This window comes from Antennarius striatus, chromosome 2, assembly GCF_040054535.1.
Source record: "Antennarius striatus isolate MH-2024 chromosome 2, ASM4005453v1, whole genome shotgun sequence".
Lineage (NCBI taxonomy): Eukaryota > Metazoa > Chordata > Actinopteri > Lophiiformes > Antennariidae > Antennarius > Antennarius striatus.
Window position 1 is genome coordinate 10061941 of NC_090777.1, and position 25661 is coordinate 10087601.

The window sequence follows — 25661 nt, forward strand, 5'->3', positions numbered from 1 at the left end:
TTTTACTTTTTCTTGTTTTACTTAAAGTTATGATTTTATTAATAAAAACATTAAAATTAAGGGTTTTTTTAGTTTTTATATTGTACTATTGGCAAAACTCAAGCCTTGCATATGCTTCTACTACATATTACCAATATAAGTTATTATTTTGGGATGCACAATTTTTTCTTGAAGCGCATCCCAGGGATGCACTACTTTCTTGATGTAAAATGAACTCTGAAGATGCATTCTTCACCGTCATATATATATATATATATATATATATATATATATATATATATATACCGCAACTCTATGTTGCAGCACCAGATGTTAGTCAGTGTCCCTCATCTTATATTTTGGATTTCCTTTTAAATTTTCAAGTACATTCTGAGGTTTATTTTTATTGGTTGTAAATGTGTCACGATTGATTGACCTGACAGAACTTTTGGACATCAGTTCAACAGTTCTCTGAGCTTCTACACCGCTATGTACCTGCTCGCTCTCTCTGGTCAGCTGATCAGCTGCTCCTGAATGTGCCTAAAACCAAACAGAAGCTCAGAGGGGACTGTGCCTTTGCTGTTGTGGCACCCAAATTGTGGAATGATCTGCCTCAGCAAATTAGACAGGCTTCTTCTCTGTCTGTTTTTAAATCTCGCGTGAAGACCTACCTCTTCTCCTTGGCTTTTAACATCTAGATAGACACCTGATTTTATTTTGTCTTATCTTTTTTATCTTACTTTATTGCTCTGATTATTTGCTTTTGTTTTTATCCATATTTTATGTTTTATGTTTTTAGTTGATTAACTTTACTTATAATATTTGAGCCATTTTGTCTTTTATCTATAATGTTTGTTCTTTTTTATTCATTCGCCTGTACAGCACTTTGGTCGACTGCGGTTGTGGTAAAGTGCTCAACAAATAAAGTTTGGATTGGATTGGAACAGGATTTGTTCAAATGTACAAGGTAGATTATATATTGCTTGTTATCATGGGCAGTACATCCATACATTGTTAAGATTTGCACTGAGCTCAGCTTTCACATAGAGGAAGCACCCAGAGCAGACATGACTGTCCGCTGTTGTGATTCTGCATTGTCATCTTATTTCCCCTGCTGGTCATCATTTATTGGGGTTTCATAAAGTGAGAACTCAGGTAGGCAGCACTAATCGCGCTCGTCCACCGAGACAAAGTCAACTCTCTCTCCTGATTTCTCTTTCTACCCTTCTCCCCTCTCCCTCTGTGTTCTTCTTGCCTCTTGTTGCTCTTCCTGTGGGACTATGGCAAAACAGAGATAAAAGTCCTGTGCCAACAGTATACTTTGAACGTCACACGAGACACCTGCCGGTCAATGAAACACCTAGAGGCTGAAATTGTGGAGTTGGAGACAAGCGCTTCCACAGGAAATCAGAGGTGTACTGAAATCCTCAAGTCCAAAAGAATGGCTTTAGCCGACCTGTTGGATACTAAAGTACAGGGTGCCCTAGTTCGATCCAGGGTACAAAACATCACCGAGATGGATGCTCCCTCTAGCTTCTTCTTCGGCCTGGAAAAAAAGCATGGACAGACCAACGTGATTCACTCCCTGCTGTCTGACACAGGACAGGAGCTGACAGAGCCTGGTCAGATCAGAAGGCGAGCTGTGAGTTTTTATTCATCTTTGTATGACAGTGAATACCGGGAAAACCAGCCACTGTTAGAGGAGTTCTGTGCAGAGCTACCTCAAGTCTCCACGGAGACAAATTCACAACTTGACCGGCCGCTGGAGTTAGAGGAACTCCACACTGCCCTGCAGAACATGCAGGGACGACGTTCTCCGGGTATCGATGGTCTAACGGTTGAGTTCTATACAGCCTTCTGGGACATTCTAGCATGTGATATGCTGGAAGTGTTCACCGAAAGTCTATCCTCAGGCTCTTTGCCACTGTCCTGCCGGAGGGCGGTCGTTGCCCTCCTGCCTAAAAAAGGCAATCTGCAGGACATCAAGAATTGGCGCCCTGTGTCACTGCTCTGCACCGATTACAAGATTCTGTCCAAGGCTTTGGCTACCAGGCTGAGGGAAGCTATGGAGCAGGTCATCCACCGGGATCAAACCTACTGTGTGCCCGGCAGGTCCATGGCAGACAATGTCTACCTAATTCGCGATGTTTTGGAGGTGTCAAGATCATTGGGTATAAACGCTGGTCTCATTTCGTTAGATCAGGAAAAGGCATTTGACCGTGTTGAGCACAGCTTCCTCTGGACAACCATGGAGAGGTTTGGGTTCAGCACCGAGTTTATTGCCAAGATCAAGGTGTTGTACAGTGACGTTGAGAGTATTCTGAAGTTTAACGGCAGTTTGTGTGCCCCCTTCGGGGTGCATCGGGGCATCCGGCAGGGTTGTGCCCTGTCTGGGATGCTCTATGCACTCTCTCTGGAGCCCCTCCTCTGTAAAATTCGCAAAAGCATCGATGGTTTGATTTTACCTGGTGTTAGAGAGAACATTCTTTTATCTGCCTATGCTGATGATGTTGTTGTTCTTATAAAAAACCAAAGGGATATTAGTGTTCTGGTGGGTTTGACAAACTCATTCAATGTTTTAACTGCTGCAAAAGTAAACTGGAACAAAAGTGAAGCCCTTGCTGTTGGTGAGTGGCATGGCAACCTCCCAGTTCTTCCTCAAAACTTGTGTTGGAAGACTGATGGTCTCAAATATCTCGGTGTGTACCTGGGAGATGAGACAACAACCAGGAAGAACTGGGAGGGCGTCATTGACAACATAGAAGGGAAACTTAAAAAATGGAAATGGTTGCTCCCCAGAATGTCGTACAGAGGTCGAGTTTTAGTGATAAACAATCTGGTAGCCTCGCAGCTGTGGCACCGCTTGGCCTGTATGGACCCTCCATCAGGGTTTCTAGCCCAAATCCAGACCAAACTTGTTAACTTTTTCTGGGATGGGCTGCATTGGGTGCCTCAAGGAGTGTTGTTTTTATCAAGAGAGGAGGGGGGACAGGGCCTCATCCACCTGGCTAGCAGAACAGCCACGTTCAGATTACAGTTCATCCAGCAGTTTCTGACCGGACCAGCGGATCTGACGTGGAGAGAGGTGGCCGGCTGCATATTCAGACGAGTGAGCCACTTGGACCTGGATGCTGCACTGTTTTTAATGGACTCTAAGCTTCTAAAGTTGGAAGGTTTGCCTCCGTTTTATCATGGTGTTTTTAAGTCGTGGGCCCTTTTTAAAAGCAGCCCAGGAAAAAACTCTGACTCTTTGTTCTGGTTACTGAGGGAACCACTAGTGCATGGGGCCAGGCTGGACGTCTGCAGTGGAGCCACACCTGGTCTGTCTACAGCGCTTTGCAGAATCAGGACCGTGACCCTCCAGCAACTGGTAGACAACGTCGGGCCTGCGCTGGCGGATGCCCAGGCTGTGAGCTCCCTGCTGAACATCCAGTCCACCAGGGTGGCTCAGAGGGTGCTACAACTGTGGAGGCAAAGACTTTCCTGGAAGGAGAGAAGCCTCCTCCTGGACTATAGTACAGGGACTGTACCAGACAGCAAAGATCCTTTCCCAGAGGTCCACATCAGTCCCCTGTTTGGAGAACTGGAGGGTCCTCTCCTCGGAGATGAACGACAGATCAGCCTGCACACGGCCAACAAAAAAATACTGTACAAACAATGTGTAAAAGTGATCAACAAGAAAAACCTGTGTAACAGAGCACCTACTACCTGGGCCAACAAGATGACGGGAAATGGACCTGACCCGCAGTGGAGACTTCTGTACAAACCCCCCCTCAAGAAAAAAACAGCCGACCTCCAGTGGAGGATTTTGCATGGTGCCGTCGGTTCCAATGCTTTTGTCTCTGTTTTTGCCCCTGCGGTGTCCAGCCAGTGTCCCTTCTGTCCTCTTCAGGAGACAGTCTTTCATACTTTCAGTGAGTGTGGGAGACTTGCAGTACTCTTCACTCTTCTAACGAATGTTTTTAACTTGTTCAATGAAAACTTTAGTATCAGGAAATTCATCTACGGTGCTGGGTACAATAGATCGAATCAGAGAAAGTGGCAGCTTTTAAATTTTATTTCTGGGGAGGCAAAACTTGCAATTCATGTGACCAGGAAGAGGAAAATTGAAAACAATACCGCTCAAGAAGCAGCTACTGTTTTTTGCTGTAACATCAGATGTCGCTTAAAACTAGAATTTGGTTTCTATAAATTGACAAAAGACCTGAATAACTTTAGGAACATCTGGTGTTACAAAAATGTCCTATGCACTTTAGTTGATGACCACCTCACTTTTGCAAACTTCCTGTTATAATGCACTAATTCTTATATTGTATTTCCCTTTGTTTCTTGGTGTTTAATGTTTTTGAGTGTTTAGTGTTTTTGAAATTTCATCTGATGAAAATTTGTAAAATGTTCTAAATGTTCTTAATGTTCTAAATGTTAAATGTGATTGAAGTTTGTTTGGAAAAGATGTTCTGAGGCACTTAAATGCTTTCATCTAATGTAAAACTGCAAAATGTTTGAATGAGATTAAAGTGTTTTTGCAAAAAAAATCTTTCTTTCTTTCTTTCTTTCTTTCTTTCTTTCTTTCTTTCTTTCTTTCATTCTTTCTTTCGTTTATTGGTGTTTAGTGTTTTTGAAGTTTCATCTAATGAAAAATTGTAAAATGTTCTAAATGTTCTGAATGTGATTGAAGTTTTTTTGCAAAAAATCTTCTTCTTCTGAAGCACTTTAGTGCTTTCATCTAATGTAAAATTGTAAAATGTTTGAATGTGATTAAAGTGTTTTTGCAAAAATCAAAAAAAAAAAAATCTTTCTTCGTTCTCTTCCCATAACCTTTGCTTTCTCTGAAGAAACAGAGAAGTTTTATCACAGTTAAATACCCAGCTGAGAATCACTAGTTTGGGTGACTTTGCCTTGAGGAGGCATCTTAGTTAACGATCGAGTTTGTGCTGAGCGTGATTTAGTCTTCAGAAAAGCCTCCAGGCAAATAAAACAAAGGACTGAAAAATACAAGACAAGAACAGTGATTTTTCACAAGCACAAGTAAAACATGGTAATCTGACGACCTGGGATGTCTGCCCACATCGCCAGACAGATGGGCTGCAGGCAATGGGAGGTGGTGTCTGGTGTTTGTGAGGGTGTTTGCAAACCATAGATTTACCACAGCACTGCTGATCTCCACAGTGACAAGCGCTACTGCAGGGTATCATATAGTGTGCAAGAGGGATATGAAATGTTAGAATAGAGGGAGTCAGAAAGAAGCATCCACAAAAAGTCATCTAGTCGTCTTTGCTGGAAGTGATATTGAAGAGAGATAGATTAAAAAAGGAACAGGCAGAAAATACATGTAATCACAAATGCTGCAATCTGTCTTTCATCCACCCACAGTTTGAAACTTCACTGTGCAGAAAAATAAATAAAAGTCAGAATCTCGAAGTGGCCCCACAGGTGGAGTGAAATGCTAAAAAAGCTTGTAGGATAATAAGGAGAGGTAGTGATGGGCAGATGAAGTCCCATGAAGCATTGAAGCCTTTCATCCCAATCGGTTCACGGTGTCTCGAAGCTTCATGAGGCTTCATTTGCTCTAGTATGACATCTACTGGATGGTAAAATATCAGGTGGCCTGAGTTTGAAGTGTGTGGCAATTTGCAGAAAGCCTGTTAATAAAACTGTCAGCAAAATAAAGAAGTATGCAAAATATGTATAGTTTAATGATTGCAATATACTGTATTATATATATATATATATATATATATATATATATATATATATATATATATATATATATATATATATATATATACAGTAATACCTCTGTACTCGACCGCCTCTATACTCGACCAAATCAGTGCTCGACCAAAAAATTTGAGTAGAAAATGTATCGGACCCCGAACAGATTTTCGGTACTCGACTAGCCGAGTCGACCCGAATGCGCTCCTCAGCCAGGCCAGCGGGTAAGCGTCAGTTCGACACAGACCGCCAGCGGAGTAACACGTACGCAAATTACGTATGCAAAGACGTACGGAAATTATAGCAAAATATGAAAGTGGTGTACGAGTGTCCGACCTCGCGTCGCAGTACGAAATGGCAAAGTCAACCATTTCCACTATCTTGAAGCAGAAGCAACTGACAATGGACTGGTTCCTTCTTAAAGAAAAGAGGAAGGCTACTGCCCAGCCAGATTCACCTCCACGGAAGAGAGAGAGAGGGGAGAAAACCCCTGAAGGCGCGTTACCTAGCGTCATCATGGAAGGGATTCCCCTTCCATGATGACGCTAGTGCCATCAACCACTCTCCAAAACGTAAGTAAATTATACAAAATGGTTTATAATGCTTTATCTTTATCATGTACTGCTTGTGCACATTTACGTCTTCATTGTTGTTTAGATACACGTTCTTATAATATTTTAGGTATTTTTCTAAATGGTAAGAACGGATTAAAATACTTTCCATTATTTCTTATGGGAAAATTGGTTTCGGTGTTCGAACAAATCGGTGCTCAACCACCACCTCAGAACGGATTATGGTCGAGTACAGAGGTATTACTGTATATATATATATATATATATATATATATATATATATACATATATATATATATATATATATATATATATATATATATATATACTGTACACACACAAAATGTAGCCGCAAGAGGACACAAGCCAGTGTCTTATTGTGCCAGTCCCAAGCCCAGATAAATACAGAGGGTTGCGTCAGGAAGGGCATCCAACGTAAAACTTTTGCCAAATCAAAAATGCAAATCAAACCTATGACTTCCATACCGGATCGTTCGAGGCCCGGGTTAACAATGCCCTCCATCGGCGCTGTTGACCTACAGGGCACCGGTGGAAATTGGATTACTGTTGGTCAAAGAAGGAGAGGAGGAAAGTGCGTTCGCTCGAAGAAACAGAAGAGGAACACCAAGAGTATAGGACTAAGAGTAGGGACGTTGAATGTTGGAACTATGACAGGAAAAGGTAGAGAGTTGGTTGAAATGATGCAGAGAAGGAAGGTAGACATACTGTGTGTCCAGGAGACCAGGTGGAAAGGTAGCAAGGCTAGAAGTTTAGGAGCAGGGTTCAAGTTGTTCTATCAAGGTGTACATAGGAAGATAAATGGAGTAGGCGCTATCTTGAAGCAGGAGTTTGTTATGAATGTCCTGGAGGTAAAAAGAGTGTTGGATAGAGTGATGAGTCTGAAGCTAGAAATAGAAGGTGTGATGTTCAATGTTGTTAGCGGGTATGCTCCACAGGTAGGATGTGAGCTGAAGGAGAAGGAGAAATTCTGGTCGACTTTGATGAAGTGATGCAGAGCATGCCTAGAAGTGAGAGAGTTGTCATTGGAGCAGACTTCAATGGACATGTTGGTGCAGGAAACAGAGGTGATGAGGATGTAATGGGCAGGCTTGGTATCCAGGAGAGGAATGCAGAAGGACAGATGGTAGTTGACTTTACAAAAAGGATGGAAATGGCCGTAGTGAATACTTTCTTCCAGAAGAGGCAGGAACATAGAGTGACCTATAAGAGTGGCGGTAGGAGCACACAGGTAGACTATATCTTGTGTAGACGGTGTAACCTGAAAGAGATCAGTGACTGCAAAGTAGTGGTAGGTGAGAGTGTAGCCGAACAGCATAGGATGGTGGTGTGTAGGATGACTCTGGTGGTGAGGAAGATCAAGAGGGCAAAGGCAGAACAGAAGACGAAATGGTGGAAGCTGAAAAAGGAAGAGTGTTGCATGACTTTTAGGAAGGAGTTAAGACAGGCTCTGGGTGGTCAGGAGGTGCTTCGAGATGACTGGACAACTACAGGTAATGTGATTAGGGAGACAGGTAAGAGAGTACTTGGTGTGTCATCTGGAACGAAAGTAGATAAGGAGACTTGGTGGTGGAATGAGGAGGTACAGGAGTGTATACAGAGAAAGAGGTTAGCCAAGAGGAAGTGGGACACCAAGAGGACTGAGGAGAGTAGACAGGAGTACAGGGAGATGCAGTGTAAGGTGAAGGTAGAGGTAGCAAAGGCCAAACAAGAAGCTTATGATGACTTATATGCTAGGTTGGACAGTAAGGAGGGAGAGACTGATCTATACAGGTTGGCAAGACAGATAGAGATGGGAAGGACGTGCAGCAGGTTAAGGTGATTAAGGATAGGGATGGAAGTCTATTGACAGGTGCCAGTAGTGTGATGGGAAGATGGAAAGAGTACTTTGAAGAGTTGATGAATGTGGAAAATGAGAGAGAACAAAGACTAGAAGAGGTGACTGTTGTGGACCAGGATTTAGCAAAGATTAGTCAGGATGAAGTGAGGAGGGCATTGAAGAGGATGAAGAGTGGAAAGGCAGTCGGTCCTGATGATATACCTGTAGAGGTTTGGAAGTGTGTAGGAGAGGTGGCAGTAGAGTTTCTGACTGGGTTGTTCAACAGGATCTTAGATAGTGAGAAGATGGCCAAGGAATGAAGGAGATGTGTGCTGGTGCCCATTTTTAAGAACAAGGGAGACGTGCAGAGTTGTGGCAACTACAAAGGAATAAAGCTGATGAGCCATACAATGAAGTTATGGGAGAGAGTAGTGGAAGCTAGACTAAGGGCAGAAGTGAACATTTGTGAGCAGCAGTATGGTTTCATGCCAAAAAAGAGTACTACAGATTCAGTATTTGCTTTGAGGATGTTGATAGAGAAGTACAGAGAAGGCCAGAGGGAGCCTCATTGTGTTTTTGTAGATATGGAGAAAGCTTATGACAGGGTGCCCAGAGACGAACTGTGGTATTGTATGAGGAAGTCTGGAGTGGCAGAGAAGTATGTTAGAGCGGTGCAGGACATGTATGAGGACTGTAAGACAGTGGTGAGGTGTGCTGTAGGTGTGACAGAGGAGTTCAAGGTGGAGGTGGGACTACATCAGGGATCAGCTCTGAGCCCCTTCTTGTTCGCTATGGTGATGGAAAGGCTGACAGTCGAGGTTAGACAGGAATCTCCATGGACTATGATGTTTGCAGATGACATTGTGATCTGTAGTGAGAGCAGGGAACAGGTGGAGGAGAAGCTAGAGAGGTGGAGGTTTGTCCTGGAAAGGTGAGGAATGAAGGTTAGCCGCAGTAAGAGAGAGTACATGTGTGTGAATGAGAGGAACCCAAGTGGAAGAGTGAGGTTACAGGGAGAAGAGATCAAGAAGGTGGAGGATTTTAAGTACTTAGGCTCAACAGTCCAGAGCAATGGAGTGAGGAAAAGAGGTGAATAAGTGTGTACAGGCAGAATGGAACGGGTGGAGAAAAGTGTCAGGTGTGATGTGTGATAGAAGAGTTTCAGCTAAAAGTAAAGGAAAGCTGTACAAAACAGTGGTGAGACCAAAAATGTTGTTTGGTCTAGACAGTGTCACTGAGGAAAAGACAGGAGGCAGAGCTGGAGTTAGCAGAGATGAAGATGCTGAAGTTCTCTTTGGGAGTGTCCAGGAAGGATAGGATCAGGAATGAGTACATCAGAGGGACAGCACATGTTAGAGGTTTTGGAGATAAAGTCATAGAGGCTAGACGGAGATGGTTTGGACATGTCCAGAGGAGAGATAGTGAATATATTGGTAGAAGGATGCTGAGTTTTGAACTGCCAGGCAGGAGGCCTAGAGGAAGACCAAAGAGGATGTTTATGGATGTAATGAGGGAAGACATGAAGGTAGTTGGTGTGAGAGAAGAGGATTCAAAGGACAGGGCTAGATGGAGGAAATTGATTCGCTGTGGTGACCCCTGAAGGGAAAAGCCGAAAGGAAAAGAAGAATATATATATATATATACACACACTCAACGAAAAATATAAATGCACACTTTTTGTTTTTGCTCCCATTTTTCATGAGATGGACTTAAAGATCTATAATTCATTCCAGATACACAATATTACCATTTCCTCAAATATTGTTCACAAATCTGTCTAAATGTGTGATAGTGAGCACTTCTTCTTTGCTGAGATAATCCATCCCACCTCACAGGTGTGCCACATCAAGATGCTGATCTGACATCATGATTAGTGCACAGGTGTACCTTATACTGCACACAAGAAAAGGCCACTCTGAAATGTGCAATTTTGTCTCACAGCAAAATGCCACAGATACCACAAGCATTGAGGGAGCGTGCAATTGGCATTCTGACAGCAGGAATGTCAACCAGATCTGTTGCTTGTGCATCGAATGTTCATTTATCCACCATAAGCCGTCTTCAAAGGCGTTTCAGAAAATATGGTAGTACATCCAACCAGCCTCACAACCGCAGACCACGTGTAACCACACCAGCCCAGGACCTCCACATCCAGCATGTTCACCTCCAAGATCGTCTGAGACCAGCCACTCAGACAGCTGCTGAAACAATTGGTTTCCATAACAAAACAATTTCTGCACAAACAGCATGGTGATTGAGGACACCCAGCCATTCAGCATTGTGGAGGACTTCTTTTCCTTTCGGCTTTTCCCTTCAGGAGTGGGATCAATTGCCTCCATCTAACCCTGTCTTCTGCATCCTCTTCTTTCACACCAACTACCTTCATGTCCTCTTCCACTACATCCATACACCTCCTCTTTGGTCTTCCTCTAGGCCTCCTGCCAGGCAGTTCAAAACTCAGCATCTTTCAACCAATATATTCACTATCTCTCCTCTTGACATGTCCAAACCATCTCAGTCTGGCCCCTCTGACTTTACCTCCAAAACCTCTAAAATGTGCTGTCCTTCTGATGTACTCATTCCTGATCCTATCCTTCCTGGACACTCCCAAAGAGAACTTCAGCATCTTCATCTCTGCTAACTCCAGCTCTGCCTCCTGTCTTTTCCTCAGTGACACTGTCTAGACCAAACAACATTTCTGGTCTCACCACTGTTTTGTACAGCTTTCCTTTACTTTTAGCTGAAACTCTTCTATCACACATCACACCTGACACTTTTCTCCACCCGTTCCATTCTGCCTGTACACACTTATTCACCTCTTTTCCTCACTCCATTGCTCTGGACTGTTGACCCTAAGTACTTAAAATCCTCCACCTTTTTGATCTCTTCTCCCTGTAACCTCACTCTTCCACTTGGGTCCCTCTCATTCACTCACATGTACTCTGTCTTACTGCGGCTAAACTTCATTCCTCACCTTTCCAGGACAAACCTTCACCTTTTTAGCTTCTCCTCCACCTGTTCCCTGCTCTCACTACAGATCACAATGTCATATTCAAACATCATAGTCCATGGAGATTCCTGTCTAACCTCGACTGTCAGCCTGTTCATCACCATAGCGACAAGAAGGTGCTCAAGGCTGATCCCTGATGCAGTCCCACCTCCACCTTGAACTCCTCTGTCACATCTACAGCACACCTCACCACTGTCTTACAGTCCTCATACATGTCCTGCAACGCTCTAACATAATTCTCTGTCACTCCAGACTTCCTCATACAATACCACAGTTCGTCTCTGGGCACCCTGTCCAAAGCTTGCTCCAGATCTACAAAACACAATGCAGCTCCCTCTGGCCTTCTCTGTACTTCCCTATCAACATCTTCAAAGCAAATACTGCATCTGCAGTACTCTTTTTTGGCAAGAAACCATACTGCTGCACACAAATGCTCACTTCTGCCCTTAGTCCAGCTTCAACTGCTCTTTCCCATAACTTCATTGTATGGCTCATCAGTTTTATTCCTCTTTAGTTGCCACAACTCTCTGCACATCTCCCTTGTTCTTAAAAATGGGCACCAGCACACTTCTCCATTCCTCAGGCATCTTCTCACTATCTAAGATTCTGTTGAACAACCCAGTCAGAAACTCTACTGCCACCTCTCCCAGACACTTCCATACCTCTACAGGTATATCATCCGGACCATTGCCTTTCCACTCTTAATCCTCTTCAATGCCCTCCTCACTTCATCCTGATCACTGCTGACTTCATCCTAATCATTGCTAATTCCTGGCCACCTCTTCTAGTCTTTTTTCGCTCTCATTTTTCACGTTCATCAACTCTTCAAACTACTCTTTCCATCTTCCCATCACACTACTGGCACATGTCAATAGACTTCCATGCCTATCATTAATCACCCTAACCTGCTGCACGTCCTTCCCATCTGTCTCTCTATCTTGTCAACCTGTATAAATCAGTCTCTCCCTCCTTACTGTCCAACCTAGCATACAAGTCATCATAAGCCCCTTGTTTGGCTTTTGGCCTCCGTTTCCACCTTACGCTGCATCTCCCTGCACTCCTGTCTACTCTCCTCAGTACTCTGTGTCCCAGTTTTTCTTAGTTAACCTCTTTCTCTGTATACACTCCTGTACTTCCTCATTCCACCACCCATTCTCCTTATCTACATCCCTTCCAGATGACACACCAAGTACTCTCCTACCTGTCACCCTGACCACATTAGTTGTAGTTGTTCAGTCATCTGAAAGCACTTCCTGACCACCCAGAACCTGTCTTATCTCCTTCCCAAAAGTCATGCAAAATTATTTTTCAGCTTCCACCATTTCGTCTTTTGCTCTGCCTTTGACCTCTTCATCTTCCTCACCACCAGAGTCATCTTACACACCACCATCCTATGCTGTTTGGCTACACTCTTGCCTACCACTACTGTGCAGTCACTGATCTCCTTCAGATTACACCGTCAACACAAGAAATAGTCTACTTGTGTGGTCCTACCTCCACTCATGTCAGCCTGTGTTCCTGCCTCTTCTGGAAGAAAGCATTTACTATAGCCATTTCCATTCTTTTTGCAAAGTCAACCACATCTGTCCTTCTGCATTCCTCTCCTGGATACCAAACCTGCCCATCACCTCCTCATCACCTCTGGTTCCTGCACCAACATGTCCATTGAAGTGCACCAATGACAACTCTCTCACTTTTTGGTATGCTCTTCATCACTTCATCAAAGTCCAACCAGAATTTCTCCTTCTCCTCCAGGTCATGTCCTACCTGTGGCACATACCCACTAAAAACATTGAATATCACACCTTTGAGTTCTAGCTTCATAATCATCACTCTATCTGACACTCTTTTACCTCCAGGACATTCTTAACAAATTCCTTCTTGAAGATAACTTGACCATTTCTCTTTTCTATCTACACCATGACAGAACAACTTGAACCCTGCTCCTAAACTTCTAACCTTGCTACCTATCCACCTGGTCTCCTGGGCACACAGTATGTCTACCTTCCTCGTCTGCATCATGTCAACCAACTCTCTACCTTTTCCTGTCATTGTTCCAACATTCAACGTCCCTACTCTGAGTTGTATGCTCTCCTGTTCCTCTTCTCTCTCTTCCTATGAACACACTTTCCATCTCTTCTTCGAAAGCAGGAAAGTGATTTTTCTCTAAAACCTGTCCATCTATCCATCCATCCATCCTTTTCTTCCGCTTTATCCGTCGCAGTGGGTCACGGGGAGTTGGAGCCTATCCCAGCCGGCATAGGGCGTGAGGCGGGGGACAATTTGAGCATGACGCCAGTGCACCGCGAAGCCACACACAAAAACAGACAACCACGCATACACACTCACTCTTACGTGCAATTCGGGACCAGTCAATTAACCTGAAGCGCATGTTTTTGGAGGTGGGAGGAAGCTGGAGAACCCACAGAGAATCCACACAGACATGGGGAGAACATACAAACTCCGCACAGAGCAGGATTCGAACCCAGACCCGCCGTGTTGCGCGGCAACAGAACTACCTACTGTGCCACCCCTCTAATATCTGTATTAAAAAAATTTTTCCACCTATTGAACTGCTGACCTTGAGTGCCAAGAAAGGCAGCTAATAAATAAATGTATTATTATTATTATTATATCATTATTTCTGGTATTTATAAAATAGCTCAGATTTATGAGAATCTGTAATATCAATGACAACTGTTCAAAAACAATGAAAGTTGGGGATCACATCATTTCTGCACGACAGCACTCATGTCTGGAAGCAGCATTCTTATACAGTATTCTGGATGGGAGGTTTTGCTCCTGAAACATCTCTGCTTTCTTCAGAAAGAGGATTCTACCACTAAATTCTTAGCTATCTTTGTCCTCGCACAACTAAAAAAAAACCATATTAGTACTCTTTTCTCCCAAACGTCTTGGAGTACAATGGCATTTCAGTTCAATACTTGCTGTTTTTGCGTGACGTGAACTTGAGATAAACCTGAAACTTGTTACGTTTGTAAGTATAGGGACAGGGAATGAAAACATTAGACCAGTCAGATTTAGCAAAAAACATTTTTAATCTTTCCTTGATGTGTATCTATTTACACATAATAAATCTGCAAAATAGGAAAGAGCAGAATATTTACATGGGCATGAAAAAGCCAAAACCTGTCACACAAGCTTCACGTCTGAAACTCTTAAAAAGGTATCAGAATTCATAAAAGGTATTTTTTTTCTTCCTTTCTTCTTCTCTCCTTTATAATCTGTCTGAGGCCCCGTCCACACGATGATGGATTTTTTGAAAACGCAACTTTTCTGTTGCGTTTACTTCTTCCGTCCACACAACAACACAGATACCCGGAACGAAAACACAACTTTTCAAAAACGCTGACCGAGGTGGATTTTTTAAAAAACGCTGGGTCTGCGTTGTCATGTGGATGGTGTATTCGCAAGTTTTTAAAAACGCTGACATCTTGCCTGCGATGGAAACCGCTGTGACGTCATATTTATGGGCCCGTGTGTTGCGACAACAAAACACGGAGGATTCCTATTGGATAAAATTTGACTCAATACTGCCACCACATGGTTTGGCATGCTTATAGCCGTCTTCAAAAACGCACTGCTGCGTTTTATGTGTGGACGGATATTTTTTTTGAAAACGCTGTCGTGTGGACGCAAAATCGTTTTCGATGAGTTTTTAAAAAGTTGCTTTTTAAAAAAAAACTGTCATCGTGTGGACGGGGCCTGAAGGTGTTTTACATTCTATGCTCCTTCTATGAAATGTACTTTAATCAAAGTGAACACAGCAGGTGAGAAAGCCAGAGAGAGATGTTGTATGTGCCGATGGAAAGGGGGAAGGTAGGGGACCAGAAATGGAAGAGGATGGGAAGATGGTCTTGTGGCCATAACACGTTGGAGAAAGCAGCTCGCACTAAAAAAATCAGTACATTTCACACATACTTAAGAGTAGGTTTACAGATGGCTTTCAGTTGACTGTAGGCAAATGAACCAGATACAGTAATTTTAGCTTAGCAAGACTAGATGCAGGAAAAACAGATAGTGTTGTTCTGTTAATATTAACACTGATCAAATACCCATGCTAGGTAGAAACCTGATTTTAAGATTGTTAGCTAAACTTAGGTAAGCAAAACTGAAATGTGGAGAAATAAAAAGAAAAAACTTAGCCCTGACAATTTCCCAAAATATGATGCTTTCTTTTCAACCTGTGAAATCAGAAAAGGAGAGCAAAAGACTAAATTTAGAATTGAAGGGCCAAGGAAGGCCAGTGTGCTGAAACTGTGTTTACATTCATTGAGCAAACAATACTCCAGCCTAATTCCTGGTTTCATAAGAACATTTAATAATTTATTTTCTATACCGGTACATCCGCTGTCGAGGGTCCCAGGGTGCTGGAGCCTATCCCAGCTGAATGGGGCGGGAGGCAGGGTACATTCCAGGTGCAACGCAAGTGCACCGCAGAGCCATATGTAGACAGACAAGCATACACACAGACACTCACACCTATGGGCAATTTGAGGCCAGTCAGTTTGCCTGAAATGAATGTTTTTGGAGGTGGAAGCCAGGGGAACCTGGAGAGAACCTACGCAGACACTGAGAGAACATGCTAACTCTGCACACAGCAAGACTTGAACCAGGACTACCTCGCTGTGCGGCAACAGCGCTATCCACTGCGCCACCATGCCGCCCTAAGAACATTTGATAATTTAAAATCATATTTCCAGTGTGTGAGATTCAGAGGAATTAGGGTTTGAAATGGATTACAATATTCATGTTTTCCTTAATTTTAAATGATCATTTTAACAAGCAACAAGAAGTGTTCAGCTGGTCGTAATCTGACACTAAATCATGCAGTTTATACCAGAGATTTAACCTGTTACTTTTCTAGCTTTCACAATATCAACTGTTGTAGTGGTACCCTTTTTAATTCTAAGATAGACTAACGCTGTCCTGACTGGAGCTGTGTTCAGAAACCAATATCATTCTTCTTGTGTCGCTAATTAGCAATTTAAAAAAAAAAAATCACTAACCTTCAAGTATTGTTAAATTGTTATCAAATTACACTCCAGGGATTTAAAAAACTTTTTTTTTTTCTTTTTTTTTTAAATTGGTGGTATGTCTGTGTTAATGAATTGGTTTGGTGAAAATCCAAACATAAATGGTTTGGTGGTGTAACATGTAATGTCACCTCTTTATTGTGTTTGCATTTCTTGTTTTTGTTGCCTAATCCAGCTAATCATTAAAAATCAACAAGGAACAAAATACAGGTTATTTTTACACCACAAACATCATTTAGTGGTGCATTTTTAAATCTCTTGAGCTGACATGTTTCAATATTTATTTTTATATTCATTCACAAGAACAGTGAATCACACTGTGTGAACGTATTGTAATATATTTTTTTGTATGATAAGAGCCCAACAAAGTGCACTGAACAGCTATGCACCAGTCAATCATCGAGAGTATGGCTTTGTCCATCCTCCCCTCGGTCCTTGATCACTGCATTTTTTGTGGAAGTTGAACATCAGATGCAACAGAATGAAAAATGAAGCGATACCAGGGCCTTCAAAGTGCTTCCCCTGCCATGCCCGAGTCTTTAAAAAAAAACAACAAACTTTTATCCAACGTGGTAAAGTACAAAACAAGAAGCAAAACTAAGAAACAAAAGCACCAAGTTGGCCTTATCTCCCTATCATGCTCAACTGTTTTTTTTTCTTTTGACATAGTACAAAGCAATCACTGGGGTTTGCGAACTAAGCCTCATTACTTTTCCCACATCACTAAGATCATCTTTACAAGTCTTTTTTAAAAGAACAATTGAACAAGAGAACAGCAGTTGATGCAAACAAATCCTCAGTCTGTTTCAGATATGGATCAATTCTCACAGACTGTGTTAATGAGTGCCTATAGGTAGGAACTACATCACCTCAGTTTGCCCATGCATCAGGCTTAAGACAGTGTTTAAAAAGAAACAACCTTTCACTGAGGGAATATTTATCTCTAATGTATTTCTGGAGCAAATGATGAGCAGGTGGATCAAAAATCATCAAAGACAAGTTTTTATCTTGATATGAATGAAAAAAAGCTTTGGTCAGCTGCACTCTATGTAGTCTTACCCTGTATGAATCAGTTGTTCAAGTATTGAAGCGCATAGTATCATTAATTTATATACTTATTTTTTATGGAATTGTAATCAAGAAATATATTCATGTTGTCAGGTAAAATATCAGAATGAACAACAGAATGGTTTGTAGGGTTTCATAATAAATTTTTTTTGGACATTTGTATGACAGTATGGTGAAGGTCTTTCCAGGTATGTTTTCAAAACTGTAACATCCAGTAAAACAAAAAAAAATATATTGATAAAGTACAAAAAGTGGCAAAGTAAATTTGCTATGTTTTTCCATGGAGTGACCATGGAGTTCTTCAGTATGTGAGCATTAATAATTGTTGATTCCTAATCATAAGGAATGAAAATTGTCCGTTTCCAGATCCATATCCATATAGATGGAACCTTAGAACGTATGTGATTTTGTTTCCACATGTATTAATTATTTTTAAAATTACATTGCATCTCTTAAGCATGTGAATATGCTATCAAAGAACCTGAAATCCATTTGTGCCACTTTGCTTTAACATTAGCATCAACATTTTCAAGACCATGATAATAACAAGTCTTGCACGTGGATATATTTTGTTTTTTTTGTTTTTTTCATCTTTTGTTACACTTGTAAGCATTTTGGAAGATTTCCCGTTGGTCCACTGGACCGAACAGAGAGCTTTCCTTTATAAATACCAAGATAGGAGCAACCAAAGTAAACTTGGAAATAACTTCTATTGTTTAGTTCCTTCCCTTCAAACTGTAGGTAAAACTGTTTTAATTCATGCACTGCATTCCGAGTCTCACGGAACATAGCGCACTTCCGAATGCAGTCAGCCAATAGAATGCGTGTACTAATCACATGACTACCTACTAAAAATCTGTGATAAGGTGAAGTCGCACGTGTTGATTTGGGAATGCGTAAGGGATTACTGTATATTTTACCAGCAATGTGGCTGTTAATAATCTTATAGGTTGGATGACCACAAATAGAATATATTACCCTGCTTTTTTTAATATCTTGACTTTTAGCCATTGCAATTATCACCGTACCCTTCTCACACTCACGGGAGAAACATACAGTATATGCATGAATGTTTTTAAATAAACTGAAGTTGCAAAGTTCATGAGGGGCAGCTTGTATGTACTGCAAGGAAAACTTTTTTTGACCCCTAAAAAGCCACAAAATAAACAAAAAGAAAGCCCTTCAACTTTCGCAAAAACACACAAATCAAACTACATTTCGATATCATTTCAGAAACCACATTCACATTTCCAAAAACCTTAGTTAACCACCTTTACTGTAGACTAAAAAACAGGCCAGAAATTATTTATTTAAAAAAGCGCTATAGCCTCCTGAACACTCCAGTCCTCTTTAAGTGGTATCCATTTTTAAATTATTCCAACAAATGGGGATATCTAGAAAACAGGTTCAAGATGTGCACATTTTACCAGGGTTCACCTTCAATAACTGCCACGTCCTTCAGTAGGTCTTATTTAAATCCCTGAAACAAACAAAAAAGCAAAGACACTCTTTGTCATTTGGAGCCAAATGTGGAGCAGGCGTTGGCCTCAGGACGTCATGAAATGCACAAAGGGCCTGTAACGTACATATTTTTTGCCATTTACCTATTTTTAAACTCACTTTTGGTCACTAAGTAAGACAAAAAAATTTTCATAGAACATTTCAGCTAATATAAAGAAGTCTCTTTGCACCAAACAACATTCAAAGTAAAACATGGCACGGGACAACTTTTTCCTTGTGTTTTCATTGTAGAGAAGTCAAATCCTCCTCGCAAACTTATTTTTGGACATTACAATGGAAAACTTTTTTTTTTCATTTGTTTAAAAAAACAACTTTTTTCATATATTTATGTGTCTCTCTTTCTGTATATCCATATATCCTTTTTCTCTCTTTTGATTTAGCTTAGTTGTGCAAATTCAGCAGTAACACAAGTAGCACAGCACTGGGGAGAATAGGCCGTTTGGAGATGAGGTTGAAATTGAATGCAATAACAAATCAAATGCTGAGCTGTGACACTGAAAATGTCTTTAGTTAGACTGCAGTTGAGTTCCTGTTGATTTGGAGAGTCAGTACAGAAGGAAGGGTTTCCCTGCAAAGTCCTTCCTCCTAGTTGCCCTGGTTGCAGCAGCCTATGTTATGTCATTAAGTAACCACCCTGCTAAAGTGACTTTGAGCAACACACTGAATCTCTACTAGCTCCATGGATGCTCCTCTGTAAATGTCCCTGACCTTTGACCTCCACTGGAGGACAGTGACAAAATAAAGACAGTCTTATATATCAGAATATATCCTGTAATTGTAACTGTTTACCATCTCTCGTAGCCTGGTTGTGGACAGCTACCGGCTGATGGCTTGTACCTATTCCATTTCAGCTCTGTATTCATCCAGATGAGACAGACAATGAACTTTATTATTTGGAGGAGAGAGAGAGAGAGAGAGAGAGAGAGAGAGAGAGAGAGAGAGAGAGAGAGAGAGAGAGAGAGAGAGAGAGAGAGAGAGAGAGAGAGAGAGAGAGAGAGAGAGAGAGAGAGAGAGAGAGAGAGAGAGAGAGAGAGAGAGAGAGAGAGAGAGAGAGAGAGAGAGAGAGAGAGAGAGAACGAACTCATTTCAAACTCCGATGTCTCTCCAGTGTGCTGCTGCTGGGTGCTTGTGTCCTTGCAGTATTTTCTTTTGCTGCTTGTGAGGGTGATGACAACTGATTCCATATGTCAAGGGTAAAAACTATCACAAAGCTTGTCAGGAAAGGCGTGTCGGTTGGCCACATCCGCTTGCTGGGGAATGATTGGCTGGTCCTCAGCTAGCCAGGGCCATGGTGTCGATGACCTGCTCCAGTTTGCCACACAGCCGCTGTCTGCGCGATTGTTCATCCTTCTGTAATTCTGTAAGGATCTGGACACAAACATGTAGAATGATTAGGCTGCATCATCACACCTCAGTTACTTTTTCAAATGCTACATGGTAATCAGATTCACCTGCTGTTCAATGGAGAGATTCAGTTGTGTTTTTAGTGATCACATTTTAAACTCATGCATACAATGTACACAGGTTTATCAAAGCAGACAAACGGACGAGCACGATGTCTATCAGTGATGTGCAGTGAAGTTCATGGCTGATGAGGAACAGACTTCATCATAATCAAATGGGGATGTTTATGACCCTACGGTGTAACTTATTCACCATTTAATAGGCAACAGTGAGTGGGTTATTTTTAAAGTCTCATAGCAGATTTACACACACAAGCACATTTGATTAAAAACTTATGTTGTCACCTGCATGGTTTTTTTTTTAATGTTATGTTTACTTATAAATAATGTAGATCTGAACAAAAGCATCAAAAAAAATTTGAGTTGAGATAGGTAATCCTCCATTTTTATAAGGCAAGGTGAGCGGAAAACAAATGAATAGCTGTAGTTTTGTCATGGTTCTGTTCTGTTTGTGTGCTTGGCAGGTCTGTTATTGTGGAAACTCATTTTCTCCTGAAAGGTCAAGCTGTGGCAGAGGGTGTGGCTGGATCTTAGCAGCTGATGAGCCACACCAGTTCCCACTCTGCTCATCAGCCTCATTTTAAAAGGCCTGGCTTTTACCTAAGAGGGTGCCAGATTATTTTGTCCTGTGTTCGTGATGCTACATGCTCTTTTCAGTGTTGTGGATTTTTGTAAAATTTTGCTCTGTTGTTTCGGTTTCATTGCTCAATTGTGTTTTTGCCTGAGCAATAAAACTGTTTATTTTTACGTTTTTGTCAGTCTCTGCTCCTTGGGGTCCAGACTTGAACTACTCGTAACAAGTTTGCCGTCACTTCTTCTGTGGCCGAGGAAGAGGAATACTCGGCCAAATCCCTGGGATCACCAGCACCCTCTACCATGAGGCACAAGAACTGCGTGCTTCACTTTGTGCTTTTTCCCAGCGGTTTCAGGACCGCTCAACTCAAAGATGCTACACACATGCAGTTATTGACAAAAAAAACCCCCACTGTATATTATATACATTAGCTAAATTATGGGAATTTAGTTCATAGAGCAAACGTGTTTGAAGATTTTAATAGCGACATGGAGAGAGCTAGCATTACGGTCTCATGCCAGCACAGCTAGCTGAGCCATTGCGCAATTCGTGGTGAGGCTCGACTGGCTGGTGCCTCGCCGCAGGTCTCTTCTCAGTATTTCAGCGGTAAATGTGAAAATTAAGTGATTTTCAGTAAAAATAACTTGAAATTGATGATGTTAAACGGAAAATAACTATATAATTCACATCACTCGATAAATATAACTATTTACTTCTTCCATTTTCCATTTTTGTCTTTTATCATGGCAGGTGAGGCCATCACCTGCCTCCCCTGACTGCACATCACTGATGTCTATTACAGTATGGTTTGTAAAGACCATTGTAAATGTGTACAGCAGCCTGTTGTTGGGAAATGGACAACGGAGGTGGTGACAGTTGTGACTATTTGTGTGCATGCTTGTGCTGAACAGGACTAGTTAATGTGCATTAGCATGTGCATACAGTATGCTTGTGTGTAGGTCCTGTGTCAGGGCATGTGTTAGTGTAGCTGCGTACATCTTGACAACACTCTAATGAAGGAGAATTTGGTATTGCTAGTTGCAATAGGGGCAGCTGCAAGCAACATGAATAACCACTATAATACTGCAGGTATGGAGTGATGGAGAGAAGTGGTAGGTGAAGGAATAAAATTATCTTTCACCACATAAAATCATGATAACATTGGGGTAAGCAGTGGTTGTTCACCAGAAACTTTAGTAGGATATTTAAAAAAAAGGGATAGGAAAACACTGTTCTCATTTGTGTGCGTCCTTGCATCCTTCTGGCATATGGGGAAGTTTTCTGTGTAACTGAATTCGAATGATTTCATCGTATTTCTCCAAAACAGAAAAACAGGAGTGACACAGCGTGGCCAGCAACCAGATAATGTTCGGTTGATTCTGTTTCAACTCTTCATCCAGAGGGAGCTCACCTCGTCTTTGTATTTGGTGATGTAGGAGTAGATCTCGTGCAGCGCAGACATGCTGTTGAACTGGCTGAGATGCAGGCGGGACTGCTCTGCTAGGTAGGCACTCATGTCCTGATCACTGATGGCTGGCATACGGGAGATGTCAGAGTAATACCTGCAAGAGAAGGTTTATTAAGATATATTCATTCCATATTCCATATTCTGTCCTAAATCTCACTGAATTGACAGGACTGGTTCGTAAAAATTCTGACTACAAACGGTGGCGAGTTAGTTGTCTCACCAGGAAAATGTAATTGTATCAGTCAAGTCTATCTTTTTTCCATGCTTCTGTTTATTATTAATGGAAACAGGTTTCATAATTAATAATGCAGCTTTGCGCTAATAATGTGTCCAGACATGGAATATGTTTTTTGTTTTTTATTACATTTTGTCTCTTGTATTTTGCAGTATTTATGTAGTATGGTTTAATACCATTTGTGTCAATTCATCATCAACAGGTCTGATTTATGAAAAACAATGCTAATTTTTTTTCCCCCACATATTTGTTCTTAGTTGTACCTGAAAATTATATAAGTAAGCAAACCTTTTTTTTTTCTTTTTTTTTTTGTATGACAGGTTAGGTTTGTTTGGTTTAAACAACAGTAAGCAAAAATAAGTTTTGTATTTTCAAGGATCATGGGAATAATTATTATTGATAATGAAGAAAGCCTTTGAAATAAATAAACTAGAGATAAAAATAACTGTAATGATAAGATTCACCCTCCTTTCCTATTAATTCTTAATGTTATTGACTGAAATTTGTGCCTCTGGATCCACCCTGTCGGAGCAGAATCAACCTTCGCAGCATCCACTGCGTGCTGTTGGCTGCATCTCAGGAGTGGAAGTCTATTGAGTGTAAGGCAGGTGGAGTACAATTTGTGGTATATTAGGAATGTATTGAAATATGGAGCTGCACTGCAAGTGTTTAGGAGAATATATGTCTCATCTATCTCAAGGTTTACTGCAGGACAAGTTGAGTCTGGGTTAAGAGGCATAGTGGAAGCAATATTTAACTCCACCCAATTAAACATCACCTATAAATCTTTACCTCATACCACCTCAAAAAACTGCAAGCATCCAGACTTACTGTGAGACGTTCAAGTATGCTGCTCAAAATAAAAAAAAAGAACCTTGTAGCAGGATAACTGATTGTGTTTTCAGCCAGCTGAGGTTGCAGCAGTAGAGATAGAACAATGCACAATGGACACTATTTTTTTTAACAAACACTTTTATCAGATTAAACTGCTTAATATATACTGTATATGTTAAGTATCACAAGCAAATCCTAGTCTCTATAGACACAAATCTGTAAACCCGTGTAAAACTACCATGTGTTTCATCTCTTTCAACACAATTACCAATTGTGGGAGGAGTTGTATTGCATGTCATTGAAAATCATGGTTGAAATGGTATTGGTCAGAGCTGTGGCGAGAGTTGGTGGACTGAGACTTATCTCAGGTTAAGTTAAATAAGGAGGGGAATAAAGCTGATGGCTGAATGAAAGCATATTTATTCAGAGGAATGGCAAGCAGGTGCTCTAAATCCATCTATTACTGTCCTATATTCTTTGTCTACTTGCTTCTTTATAATTTAGAAAATCACAGAAAGATGACAATAACAGACACGGCTGGTACTATTTACAACACCCAAAATGTTTCGTATTCACAGGCTTGGAGAAATGTTACTGTAATTATTGTACATGGAAGTATGTGTCTTTTGATCAACTATGTCTCACCTTTCTACCCAGTTCTTGTAGTTTGGGATGTCTTTCGCGTAGAGAAGCTTATTTGAAGGCGAGTCTTTTCCGAGCTTGTGTTCTGATGTGGAACAGGAGTCCATGAAGGTCTGGGCCACCACAGACAGACAAGCGTCCGTGATACTGTTCTTATGAATGTCAAAAACAAACTGAGGGTTCTTGATGACATTCACCCAGAACCGCAGAGGAAGACTGGAAAGAACATTGACATTTTTTTAAAGACATATGTATACATGTAACATATATACAACATTTTCTTTGCCTAGAATGTTTATTTTTCTTGTGTTTACATTTCACTGTTTCAGTTCTTCATTGCATGAATCAAAGCCTCAGTAACCAGAAGATAATATAATCAACTATCTTCTTATTCTTCGGCTCTTCCCTTCAGGGGCCACCATAGCAAATCAGTTGCCTCCATCTAACCCTGTCTTCTGCATACTCTTCTCTCACACCAACTACTTTCATGTCCTCCTTCAGTACAACCATAAACCTCCTCTTTGGTCTTCCTCTAGGCCTCCTGCCTGGCAGTTCAAGACTCAGCATCCTTCTACCAATATATTCACTACCTCTCCTCTGGATACATCCAAACCATCTCAGTCTGGCCTCTCTGACTATCAACAAAACCTCTAACATGTGCTGTCCCTCTGATGTACTCATTCCTGATCCTATCTATCCTGGTCACTCCCAAAGAGAACTTCAGCATCTTCATCTCTGGTACTCCCAGCTCTGTCTCCTGTCTTTTCCTCAGTGACACTGTCTCTAGACCAAATAAAATCACTGGTCTCAGCACAGCTTTGTACATATTCCCTTTCATTTTAGCTGAAACTCTTGTATGACACATCACACCTGACACTTTTCTCTACCCGTTCCATCCTGCCTGTACACACTTCTTCACCTCTTTTCCACACTCTCCATTGCTCTGGACTGTTGACCCGAAGTACATAAAATCCTCCACCTTCTTGATCACTTCTCCCTGGGAGGCGTCCAGGAGGCATCTGCAACAGATGCCCGAGCCACCTCAGCTGGCACCGCTTGAGGCGGAGGAGCAGCGGCTCTACTCTGAGCTCCTTCCTGGTGACTGAGCTCCTCACCCTACCTCTAAGGTTGCGCCCAGCCACTCTGCGGAGGAAATTCATTTCAGCCGCTTGTATCCAGGATCTTGTCCTTTCGGTCATGACCTAAAGCTAATGACCATAGGTGAGAGTAGGAACGTATATTGACCAGTAAATCAAGAGCTTCGTTTTGTGACTCAGCTCCTTCTTCACCACGACCGACCTATGCATGGACTGCATCACTGCAGAAGCTGTACCAATCCGTCTATCAATCTCACGATGCATCCTTACTACATTTCAGGGCTCTGATAATATAACAAGATGGACATATTCAAATGTCCATTTGTAAACAGTCAATACTGAGGACAACAACAATTATATGACAATATTTACATTTAGCTCACAAAAATAAGTGTGTACATTACAAGGGTAATATGTATCAATTTTAAGAAAATCTATATTTTGCACTAAAATGGTTACAATGTAAAATAGTAGGTCCAGCAAAATGATAGAAAAAAAATATTTTGGTACATTTGATCAATCTCTCGATAATTTTATTGAACAGTCATTATATGTGTATTGAAATTTCAGAAACTATTTTAGAATATCA

The 25661-nt window shown here is 41.4% G+C and overlaps 1 protein-coding gene across 3 annotated transcripts in view; it reads right to left on the reverse strand.

The window, feature by feature from the left end:
- Positions 1 to 19784: 19784 nt before the first annotated feature.
- Positions 19785 to 25661, reverse strand: part of LOC137602731 (plexin-A1-like) — a 402183-nt gene continuing 396306 nt past the window's right edge. For all 3 annotated transcript variants that reach the window (XM_068325725.1, XM_068325707.1, XM_068325716.1), the window contains exons 31-33: positions 23979 to 24191; positions 22208 to 22358; positions 19785 to 20127 (exon numbers count right to left, since the gene is read on the reverse strand). In XM_068325725.1, the coding sequence (XP_068181826.1) occupies positions 20032 to 20127; positions 22208 to 22358; positions 23979 to 24191 (460 nt within the window). In that variant the 3' untranslated portion in view covers positions 19785 to 20031. The remainder of the gene's footprint in view (positions 20128 to 22207; positions 22359 to 23978; positions 24192 to 25661) is intronic.